This window comes from Triturus cristatus, chromosome 3_1, assembly GCF_964204655.1.
Source record: "Triturus cristatus chromosome 3_1, aTriCri1.1, whole genome shotgun sequence".
In the NCBI taxonomy this organism is placed as follows: domain Eukaryota; kingdom Metazoa; phylum Chordata; class Amphibia; order Caudata; family Salamandridae; genus Triturus; species Triturus cristatus.
The window spans coordinates 1,033,943,326-1,033,955,938 of record NC_140583.1 but is presented as its reverse complement, the minus strand read 5'-3'; the positions used below and the strand labels follow the sequence as shown (position 1 = coordinate 1,033,955,938).

General features: G+C 38.5%; 1 protein-coding gene across 12 annotated transcripts in view; it reads left to right on the top strand.

The window, feature by feature from the left end:
* R3HDM1 (R3H domain containing 1) overlaps positions 1 to 12,613 on the top strand; it is a 532,254-nt gene that overhangs the window by 233,805 nt on the left and 285,836 nt on the right. For 6 of the 12 annotated variants that reach the window (XM_085645754.1, XM_085645751.1, XM_085645753.1 and 3 more), the window contains one exon: positions 2,928 to 3,182. The exons of the other annotated variants lie outside the window; for them this stretch is intronic. In XM_085645754.1, coding sequence (XP_085501880.1) covers positions 2,928 to 3,182 — 255 coding nt within the window. The remainder of the gene's footprint in view (positions 1 to 2,927; positions 3,183 to 12,613) is intronic. 12 annotated transcript variants of the gene reach the window in all.

The following is a 12,613-nucleotide window of genomic DNA, read 5'->3' as shown; positions in this document are numbered from 1 at the left end:
AGTGCGGTCATGAGCCTTGCATGACTGAGGCCCGAGTTATGGTTAATTTCCTTTCAGTTTTTTCAGGTTTTGTTTTGTAATCATCACTGCACATTAACTGTTGCCGTGAATTTTGGAGGTTTCTGTAATCATATATTAAGGTGTTACAACCAATGCTAATCATAACTGCACTTTAACTTGGTTTTCTGTAAATGTCTGGGGGTAATTGGGTGTTGAACATATAGTCCCCCTAACAAATATATATGTGCTACATAGATTAGGTAGCTCATAACTGATTTGGAGAGCCAGATATGTATGCTTTGCCCACCTGCTTGCAGGTAACACGGCATGCAAAATATGTCCATAGGCCTCGGAGAAGCAATAGTACATTGTTTCGAAAAGACAATTCTAAGATAGGGATATGATTGCAAAGACACTGAACCAACATATGTGAAATGAAAAGTAGGATGAAGTATATGAACCGATTTTTTCAAAATTTGCATAATGGGTTAGGTAAAGTGGGGGGGAATTGAACATTGCTTTTACTGTAGAAATTAACACTGAAACAAAATCAAGATTTTAAAATTTTCAAACGATCTGCAATAATTATAGGTGTTGATTTGTTATCATTGGTAATACTACATTTTTCCTCTGGGTATTTATGCATGTCTAGATGACAATGGATTTTATTTTAATTGATACAGTTATAATTTATTCATGTTAGTACAGCCAACCCCTTAAAGGGATTTATGAACTTTTTTAGTAATCTAAGCATAGGTCTTGGGGCCAACAAGCCACAGATGCACAACCCCATTGCACACAGCCTTGCCAAAACTAAATCTGGTTATCTTTGTTTTAGTACTTTCTATGCAGATTCGTTGAATGGCATCAAAGTTATGGAAACAAAAATGTTTTTTCATTCGAAGCTGTGACATAACCACAATCAGAAACTGGCTGTCACCATTGTTTAGCATGCGCGCACTCACACACACACTCCTTATTGTATTAAGGCACTTTCCATTGGAGCTCAGCAAACCAATATCTAAAACAAAATACCTTTGTATCCATATTACTCCTACTAGTTGAACTTTACATTGAAAAGGAAAGATACATGAGGCTACCAAATTATTGTCCTCATAGTGGAAGTACAGAGGTGCAATTTGTTTGGTAACTACCCTGTTTTTGTAAAATGTTGCTTTTTTGTGAAGGTGCAAGTTATGTTTGATTGGTAACAGTTCTCTTAATTAGAAATCTATATCTTATTAGTCCTGAATTGTATGTTTGATGCTTCAAGGGAAAGTTCCCTTCCAAACACAAAAGTGTAGGGTATCTGTGAAACACTTTTTGATAGCTTCCTCTTTCAACATGAATATTATTGTACTTATCATGCCAAGCTCATTGGTATTAGACAACTTAATCATAAACTAGCAGTGTATAAAAGGCCTTTGCAATATATATATATTTTTTGTATTTGTAGAAATTGTAACATGCACATTAGCAATAGTCTCTGAACACAACCAAACTTTTTGATGAACCAATCTTACTGTACATTGATCCGTAGTAACGCCTATGCATATCACACTTGTCAATGTTGGTATGTGTTCAATTTGTTTGGGTCATCCCTTTAGCTTCTTTGGTCCATGGCTCTTCCGATAACAATCTCCTTGGGTAATCCTCAATGCATGAGAATGTAGCTGTGAATTTGTACTGTAAAGGATCACAAGAATTGAGGAGTGTTGAATCACCCGCTCTCTTTTGCGATGAAATGGTGAAGCCTATTGTGCAACTTGTAGTGGAATGAACCTGTTTTCATTATTTTGTACATGTCCTTGTTCTGTTTCTGCTTGGAACACTAGTGGTGGCCTGCCGGTGCTTAGTTTTTTTTTTTAGTTTTTTTTTAAATACCTACCATGTAATAGCCTAATATAGACCTCAGCAGTACTTTTATCTGCTGTAGAACATTTAGACTGTTCATTTTTTAATGTCTCATTGTTTAGTGCAGCTGGAAAAAGAAAGCATTTTAAATTTGATTTGGAGAGTTTTCCAGTGAATGTTTTCATCCAGAATCATTAATTGAAAACCATTTGGGAGATTTGGGAAAGGAGTTGCGTTTTTATTTCAAATGCAGAAATAAAGACCTATCACCCTAGTTCCATGTTCCTCTTTAGTGATGACAGTTGGTCATGGGTTCAGAACCTGTATTGCTTCCATAGAGAAACATATCACTTCTGTGCATTCAGTGTCAGTGCGACGGTTAAGAGGTGTGCCATTGTAACATGCTTTGTCTCCATGCCTCCCTGAATTTATAACCATTTCTCAAAAATGCAGGCCAGTTCTTATGAATACTTAATTTACCCCCTATATAGGATTGACTCAGTAGTAGTCTTTTCTTTAATTTAGCGCACTTTATAAATCCCTGATTGAATTTAACTTGGAATAATGAATGGTGTTTTACTTGGTCATTCTAGAATCTGTATCAGCAAGACAACGGCTTGGATTTAAAAAAGTTCTTTGAGTGAATTTGAATGTTTTAGACCCTTTTTAGCTCCTCACATCATTTTGAGTTGTGCGTCATTGTTTTGAAACATTGTGCTTGTTGTGCGTGATCATTTCATTCTTATGTGATATACATAATAGGGTAGACCTTTGATTTGTTTGCTTGTGGCGTGAGGCTCCTTGTTTTTTGTAAATGCACATCAAGGGACTTGTGCTGAGATGCTTCTTCAGGTACTGCAGTTTTACAGGTGGAAAGTGGCTTGACGTTGTTTGCATGCAGTGTTTGCATTGCTGAGATATGTCCTTTCTGAGATATGTCCTTTCGTTGTCTATTCTTTACAGTTCAAGGAATTTGAGCATCTGCATGTTACAATTACGTTCTTTGTATTCTACTGAAATAAGAATGATATTTTTATCTGTAGGTAAATGCTTTCTCATTACTCCTTTCCTAGGTTCAGAGTCTTCTAGTAGTGTAGGGTCGTCCACTGGTTCTCTCTCCCACACCCAGCTGCCTCTTCCAGTATCAGCTCTAAGCCAGCCTTCTCATGGCACATCTGCTGTCTACCCACCTGTCAGCACTAGTAACTCTCTTTCCTTTGATGGTGGTCTGAGCGGGCAAGTGGCACCTACTAGCACTAGCTTCTTTTTGCTTCCGTTGGAAGCCACAGGCATACCACCTGGCAGTATTCTGATCAACCCACAAACAGGTTGGTAACTGGTGCTGGATGTTGTGTTACCCATGTAGAATTCCATAAGTTGATGTATAAACATCTGCATGAACAAATGTGCTTTGTGTTCTTACAATGCTTTTATTTTTAATTCTGTTCTCTTTAAAAGAAAGAAAAACTCTTAATTGATTAATGTGCCAGTTTTTCCTCCTAAATAAAAGTATATTTTATTCAGTTGCAAATGTGTTGGTCAGTGTCAATGTTTTCTGTCTGCAGTTCAAGACAGTCTTTTTTGGTAACCATGTACCAGGGTACTAACAGTGGTGAAATGTTTCTCTTTCATCCTACGTAAAAGCAAATGATGTTCTCAGGGTTATTATATTTGACGGTCTTCTCGCTCGCCTAAGGGTTGGCATTCTAATTTCTTTGTAAATACTGTGGTATTCGGTCAAAAATACATGTCTGAAAAGGAATGCCGCTATTACTTCTTCACTACAGAACATTAACCGTAAGTGATATTCTTACTGAATTCAGTATCTAAAATGCCAAAGCCACACCTCACTGCCTGTCAACATATAATTCTTAACCAGCCACAAATAACACTGTTATCATTTTATTTTAATTCCAGCTGCTCTGCCAAAATGTCCTGTTTTTGCAATTGAGAACATTGTTACACTTTTCTAAAGTTTCTTCTTTTGGCTTTAAACTACACAGTAAAATGGCATACCTCCAGTGTGTGCTTGAGCACGGGAGAAGTTAATAATTCGTATCTGAAATACTAACCTGGAGCACATCCACTCTGCCCCTGATCCTCACTTGAGCTCAAGACAATGAAACAAATGTCAGCTATTGTAAATTAAGTTTGAGAATGCTTTAGGTAAAGGCACACATGATGCATATTTGTCCTGAAAGCCCAAACCTGTGCATATTTCCAAGAAGCTTTTCGAATAACAAAACAATTTTGTTAGTCCTCTACACTGTAATAAAAGTAAATAAATAAAGCATCACTCAATAAGTCATACTGTGTGTAAGAAAAAAAGTTTGATAGATTGTCCTAAAGTTGAATTTATCTTGCCACATCCCCAAATTAGTATATGGAAATTATAGACCAGGGATAAGACCAACTCCCCATCCCTGATCTCAAGATTTGAGGACTGGAAATGTTCTGATGTATATATGTCAGAGAAGCTGGGGTTTCGGGGTCTGTGTGCTGCCCTAACACTGTCTCCTGTTTAATTTCCAGGGCAGCCAGTGTGCCTCATGTGGTTTTAAGTTTATCTACGGTATAACGTAGTACGTAGTAAGCAGTGTGCAATTCGCTTTGAATCAAAGGTTTTCTGGTGTGCAAAATATTTAGCTTTCTCTTTGTGCTCACTCTACCACAAAACGGGCAAATTCAACTGCAAACTGTAAGTCCTTCGCTGAAAAAACAAATCCTGTTTATGAGCCTACATTAAAATCCAGTTTAGACCACTGTATTCTTTAGAGAATTCCTGATACATGGCTATTAAGTGCTAGATGTGTAGAACATTGTCTTGCCATCATTGAGATTTGCATTTGCCTTACATATACGTTTTCCCTAAAGCCGCATAACCTTGCCTTCCTGCTTTGCAGGAAATGAATGAAAGAACCTTCAATTGATCCATCTGCTACATGTTTTTGATTTAATTAGATATGGCGTTCTGTTTATATATGGTTCCAAATTGCTGTTTTTAAATACCCATATAGAAGTACCTATTGCCTGTAAAAATGTGAATTTAATTCCACTTCATGGTCATAGTTTTCAGTTTAAAGATATGATGTGAACTGATTTAATTTTTGTCACACAAACTACAAGGTTACCACAGCGTATATTTCGGTTGCCGCTTTACTTCTCATCGTGTGCATTAATTTCATTGAATGAGGTTTTTGTGTCATATGAAGTCTGTTTAGACTTCATTTGTTATCTGGTATAAACAGTCCCCATGTAAACATGGAAAATGTGAACAATATACAGTGAAGAAGTATCGTGTCCATCCAGAAATATGCCTGCTTCAGACTTGTGGTCATTTTCAGTAATTGTTCTATGTTTTAACGTGTGTGTGTGCATGTGTTTCTGACGATGTTTCTTTCAGCATGTTCTGTATTCCTTTTAAGTGCTTTTGTACATAGGATAGATCCATTTGTGTTTAACATTGCACATTTCTGTCTTTCTATTAAATAAATGTGCATTAGGTTAACAAATGTTAAAATTTAATCAGACTAACAGTTTATTGTGCTTCTTACTCTGGCCATGCAATACTTATCCCACTATGAAACTACAAATATTCTGGCAGTGCGGATTACGGGCTCTAGTAACAACCTTTTTCATCCAAATTTAATAATAAACCTACTCGTCTACAGTATGTCGCTCACGCGATGGATGACCACAAATATGTCTTGTAGCTGAGGCCTATATGTGAATATTAAAAGTGTATTCTAAAGAGTTGGTGCCAGCCGAGCTCCAAGATTGCCACCTTTTTCGGGAACTCTAGCATATTGTTGAAGGGCCACATGGGGAAGTTCGAAGAGGACCTTTGAGCATGTTAGCTCAAGGCTGAGATGGGGACAACCCATTTGTGTACTTTCATTAGTTGACTACTATGTTCTTTTCTGAGACTCAAACATAGACGATCACCCCGGCAATCCTGGTGTCCCAATTTCTCTGACTTGGGATGGAGTGTTGCATGAGCACAAACCAGAGTGGCGGATCCATAAAGTTTTGGAAGCATAAGGTCTGAAGCTACTGTGTACGCCCGTAAGCTGCCCAAGAAAGAGTTAACCCAAGCAAGGACTTGTTATCTTCAATAAATCACCTCAGTAGAAGATTGTGCACAAAAATGGAGGCCCTTTTTTCTGTAGGCCCTGAAAGACTTGAAATTCACAACATCTAAGCAAAACTGCTGTAGAATCTCTCTCTTAGGACAATTTGAATTGGTGCATTCAAGGAATCAGCACTTAACTTAAAGCAGTGGTCGTCCAAAAAGAAAGACCCGGCATAGAGTGCCCACATTGTGCAGACCAATTAACGAGGAAACTAGGGAGATTTAAAAATAAGGCGGGCAGGTCTCAAGTTGGCAGTCGTACTTTAGTAGAAGGAACTGGTGCAGTGTTTATCCTACAACTTCAGAATAATGCCATTTTTATTTAATTACTGAAACTGTGTTGATTTTAAAATTGTATTGTCTTCAGAGATGCTAATGATGCCGGCACTGCATATAGTTAATGCAGTCTTTAAGAATTTAAGAGCAGGAAAATGCTCTGCGTGTGTGTGTTAGTTAAGGTTTGTGGACCTTGTCTGTCAGTCTTGCAATACATCTGAGTTGTTGACTATGCATGTGGAATGTTTCATTTGGTAACCCATTAGATTGTTGGTGACATTTGAAGTAAAGCAGGACCTCTTTATACAGAAAGTGACATTTGAAAGTAAAGCAGGACCTCTTTATACAGAAAGAATCCTAGCAAAAATTACTGTATATCCTCCCAGAGTTTAACCCCTTAGAAGCCAAATTGACACCTGAGCGCGAAAGAAGTTTCAACGACTTACTATCCCAGGTGATAAATACCCCAGATCTCCATAGGTGAACTCCACGTTCTCTGGAAGGAAGATATATGGTATGGTTCATAGACAAAACCAAATAGTCGATGGTAGTACCCTGAGAACAGCTAATTTCTGCCAGTCTGCATCTGGGTTTGTGAAAGGTTAAGTAAAGTGTACCTCACTATGTACTTGTTTGTGTTATAATAAAAATAAATACTCTGATGGCAACAGTGCAATGGCCAAGTGCTCTTTACCAGAAATTGGGGACAATGAGAGGCTTGCTGTGTTCTCGTACAGTGTTTGGTATGGATTTCCTTCTAGCTAAGCTAGATGTAGGTTGTCTTTGAAAGTTGTGATAGAGGACCCCATATATGTGAAGGGCTGTGAGTTGTGCATTATTGCTCCCACCTGGAAGAGGTAGTTTGAGCCAGTGTGTTTCAGTACACCATACAGTGGCATTGGTATAATTACATTCAAGATCATAGGGCTTAATTGCTAATCGATACATGTGTTGGGGCATACTCCCTGAATATGCTGTTGATCTGCATATGAGACTGTAGGCATTTTGATGTTGTTGAAACACCATGAAAATTAATTTATTAAAAAAAAGAATTTCATATTTTTACCAGAACAAAACTTAGTTGTCAGTCCAAATTCTTGGTCATCTATAATCACTTAAACCTCATGAAAGCTTTAAAGAGGTCTGAGGCTTGGTTATGTATGAAAAAGGGCTAGGCACGCGCAAAATCGGATGCAGTACAAGCCTTGATTCATTAAAGCTACATGTGATTGAATTGATTTCTTCTCTGGACTGGAATGATGTAGACATTGACATGAAGGTGCAACATATTTTGTGCATCTCAGCTACTTGTTCATGGTCTTTTGTTGGTCTGTAAAACTGCAAACTTCTTTCACCACATTGATGTTAATGTTCAGGTACTCTTGATAAATTATTTTTGTACCTAGTGATAGGTGTGTTTTATTTTATTATTGTGTTAAGAAACAAGTGGGGTGGACTCCCAGTAAAAGCCAATTTGAATTGTACTTGGCTTGATGCTGATGATGTTTGGTATTGTTGATGCCCAGGCTCTCCTACCATTTTTCTTAATAGTTTCCTGTAGCTATTGATCGGAGTTGAGTGTTAGAAATTAGCACTTATTTTTTCTCCACATAACCACGACAGGAGGTTCAGCCCTTAGTCAAATGTCAAGGAGTAGTTCTGCAGAGTTACTTTTCTCTTGCACTTAAGTCGCACTGTGCAAATTTTGCATTGAGTCAACCGGTGATAAAGTGATCTATCAAAACTAAATGGTGGTGAGCGGAATGCTTGCAGAGTTCTCTGCCAATAATAGTTACTTGGGGATGCATTCAGTTGCATCGTTTTTCCCCCCGCTATGGCACATCAAATCGGAAACGGCCTCATGCAAATCAGACTTGGTACCGCTCCACTAGGAACAGTTCATCCCAAAGGCCAGGTCGCTGAACCTGATTTGAGGTTGATTGTGTTAAGAGTGAACCTAGCCTTCCAGTTTGGCCTGGACTTTGCTGGCCTGTCCTTATTGGACTATAACTGTGTCTCATTTGTGTATGACTTGACCTTGTCTGGAGTGGTAAAGTTGGCATAAATCTTCGATGCACAGAAAATGCTTTCTAAACCAATTGCCAGTAGCCGAGTTTTGCAAGGATTTTATCCTTCACCTGGGCGCTTCGTTGGACAAGTGTTGCCAGAAGTATCTTGTATAGCAAATGGTGAAATCTACGACAAGCTGTGATGAACTACAGGTATGAGTAGCTTCACATTGGCACATGACTCTGTCAATGCTGTGCTCCCATAATCCACAATGTGGCAGTGAGAAGTGTTTTAGGGCAGCATGGTTCTTGTACGTCTCCTAAAGTGGTGTGTCCTGGCAGGAGATGAAAACATGCCGTTGGATTAGTACTGGCTTCAGGTTCCATACGTGGTCCATCATTGGTCTGAAGCAGGTCTATTCCTCGTTCTGTACTCCAGCTGGAGTTTCCACAAACTCTTCTGCCTCTCCACAAACTATTTGCCTATTGAGGAGAGGTGTGTTTCCTTCTGGAAAGCTTAAGTGAACTCCATATGCCTCCTTTATACGTTTTGACAGATTGGAATGTGGGATTGGTTTGAACTCTAGGAATATTTACCCTTTATTTACAGAATCACAATTTCTCTCAGACGATGAGCTACAAATTAAGGATGTGGTTGGAAACTTTCTAACGGCAAACGTTAATAACAGGTGGTTTCTCATCTCAAGCCTCTGACGCTGCCTGAAACAAAAATTTGAAAGGGCGATTAAGGGAAAGCATACAACTATGGTTCCAGTAGTGGCATTATCAATTTTATTTCTAGTTTTTGCGATCATGGCATGGCTAAGGGCAAAGTTGCAATCTTGTTGATTTAATTCCTTTTGGCTTGCACACAACCTTTTGCATGTGTGCACACAAAGGAAACTTATGCCCCTGCACACAATAGAAACCTAATTTGATAGTGAGGCAACACTTAGGATAGAAAACAATCTTCAAAAACTGAATTATCTGGGATGTCTGCGCAGATATTTGGATGTACCTCATTAAGAGTACTTCTATTCGATGTAGTCTTTGCAACCCATGCTGAGGAGTTAGATAACATACCTTTACTTGGGTACAGCCCAAAACATCATGGTGAGTGGTGGGTCCTTCGCTTGTCATATCCTTCACTTGTCATATGCAGGATGGAAGAGAGATCGTGATGGTGTAGGAAAAAGAAAAGGCAGCTTTTAAGTGCCAAATTTTGATTGCAGGAGACAAGAAAGGGGACTTTATGTGGGTCATAAGGTAGTAGGTAAGAAAATGGCAGAACTAAATGTATTCCAGTAACCTCCGGCTATGGTTACTCTGAGAGAATATTTTGCTTCCCTGTTGCTTCTTTTTAGCGCCTGGTTTAACAAGGTGCATTAGCAAATGTAAACATAATGTCCAGGCCCTAAATTATATGTGGATTTTTTGCTTTTATATTAGGTTTGCAATGTAACTGTAATAATTCTAATTGTGGAAATATGTGAAATTTCAAGATGGATTTATGCAGTTTGAAGCACCACTCTTCGCCTTTTCTCCATTGCTGTGTTTTTTTAGACTATGGTAATATGCACATGTTTAAGATAAGCTGTGCTAGTACACACTTTATCTATAAATACACTTTTCAGCTGTGCAATAAGATAAAACTTCCCTGGCTGTTCACCTGCACACATCAAGACTGAATGTGGAGACTTCTTTGCAGCCAAAGCCACTGGATACAAGGCAGAAGTGATTGTCTTTCATCAGAGTTTTTTCTGATAGAATTTGGAAACTGGTAGCTCAGTTCCATCACAAAGTACTTTACCCATTCTTGGAGCCGTTTGAGGTCAGAACATTGTATGTTGTTTCGAGTAGAATTTAATGGCTGGGATTTTTTGACATGGCCCTTCCACGTCGGCAAAAATCATTTTTTTCCTTGCAGTTGCACCTTCTTTTTAATTCACTCACATTTACCTAATTATTGAATGACCGTTTTGCCTAGCTTCCGTCCTTCCACTGCGTGTAACCAATGGCTCATAGTTTACTTGAAAATCAAGGATTTCTTCCCCTGTAAAAAATAAATAAAATACTAAGTTTGGAGTCACCTGTTTAATTTAAAGTGTGCAGCAAAAGGGCAAAGTAAATGACTGCTGCCCCACCCACCCCCTGCATTTAGGAAATAAATAATTTAAAGGAAGGCTTACGGTCAGTAGCTGGTTGTTGACGGATATTTTTCCCCTCTTACTATTTTTTTTATTTTTTTGCAGAAGTTCATTAGGGTTTTCTCAATTGGCAGTGGAATCTTACATGATATATCTGTCATGGCAAAAAGTTTGACTTCTGTGGTGGAAAGCATGGTCAGAAATACTTGGACCAGGCACCTCCTTGGTTGGACATGGAGGTTTGTGCTAGTTATGAATCACATTTTATTAATAAGCTACAGTCTCTAATTTTCAATAAAGATGACTTAAGTAGTTATTAGATGGCACTTCACTTAAGGTAGTCAGGTGGTGTTAAGAGTATATTGAACCACTCTAGCTACTCTTGTTATGTTTGTGCAGTGGAATCAATTTTTCCACATTTCTCCAGGAATTGCACGTGTATTATGAATTAGAGAATGTCTATAGTTTCAAGGAGAGAGGTATTCAGGACATGTTCCTCTTATAGTAGTCATATGTAACCAAATCTCCGTGGTCTTCCGGCATCTAACATCAGATTCCTTCACTTCACCAGCTAGTGGATTCTTCTGAACCCAGTCCTTTTCTTAGGGCCTTGTGATAATCTCAAGTGATTTCTTCCTTTATTTCTAAGAAACTCCTTTACAAATTAGAGATTCAGGTAGAGTGTAAAGAGTGGTGAGTAAATTAAACACTTTCTGCTGATATCTTTTGTGCACGGCAAGACCAAATTATTCCATACCACTTAATGGTGTAATTATATCAATTGCTATCGTATAGCACGTAAAGACGACTAAAGTGCAGTGTGAAACATTATTTTAAAATGTATTCAATTGGATGCATCCAAGGTGCCTCAGGACCTACTATTGTAGATTAAGATCTTCTCAGCTTGAAACATAGTTGGAGAGGGAGGGTCACGTGTTCCAGCCTACAGGGTCTCACATGTTCCAACATCCTACCTGTCTCTTGATTCATGAGTACCATCATGTGGCCACTTCCTTTTTTGGCTATTTCCTGGATTGCATTTACATATCTGGAACCGGCTTGTTCACTCTGCACACACGATGAGTAGGATATCTAATTCTCAAACTTTGATCTCTGCCATTTCTCCTGTCAAAATTTAGAAATGACGCTTCCTTACTTCCTCCTCCGCCGCTCACTGCCTGTTGTTTTCCTCTTGCCTTTATTTTCCTTCAAGCCTTTTTCTCCTGTCCCATCTTCTCTTAAACTTATGTCCTCCCTCATCTGAGCACATTTTCTATACCTCCTTTAAGGTCTGAATCTCTTTGGCCCATTGTACCATCTGTTCTTTCAAAAAGGGGAAGAGATTTATGTCTTTGGCCCTCTTATTTTCCCTATTTCTTTCCTAAAGTATGTGCCTGCATGTGTACTACTATTTTTGAGTTATGACAAATGTACACTTACTGTGCATTTTTAAACTTGTTCTAGGAGTTGAACTTGATCATGTGTGAATAGCAGTTATTTTCTCGTGTGCCAAAAGACCCCATCAGGTGTGTCAACAACCTTTATTGGAACTGAGAATGGCATTGGAGTTCAAGTGCTAGACCAATCCACCCAAATAAAAACCTACTCAAAATATGACCGTAGTCTGTGCTTTCCTCATGGACAATGAAGAAAGGCCATGGAAAGCTTAAGACAGGAACATGGAACACATTGGAAACCTAATCTTCTATCGGTCTAGTGGTCTGTGACTGTGGTTAGCTTAGACTGAGTTTTAGAATAACTCTTCTCCTAGATGTGTGGAGATCTCCAGAAGGCAGATGAACAAAGGGCCTGGCCAATTTAGGTAGCACCTTAAGTGTGTATGTGGTTTTATGTTACTTTACCCCGAGTGTCTGTCTTGATCCATTTAAGATTGATCAATCCTCTTTCTCGTTTGTCGCCAGTAACCAGGTTTCTTATAGAGAAGTTCCTTCTAAATTCCTGGCTCTCATCTTTACTTCACCAAGTTCTCCATACATCATAATTACACAAACCCACTTCTTTTTCAACTTTCTTATTTTTGTCTGCTCAGTTACTGACTGTTTATAAAGCTGGTGTAGCTACTAAGTGAATCGGGAGAGTGGCTCCTACCGTGAACCAAGTTGCTGCGAATCTCTACTTTCAGTAAAATATTTTTTTTTATCACTGAATATTTTAGAATTCAGATAGTATTTTTC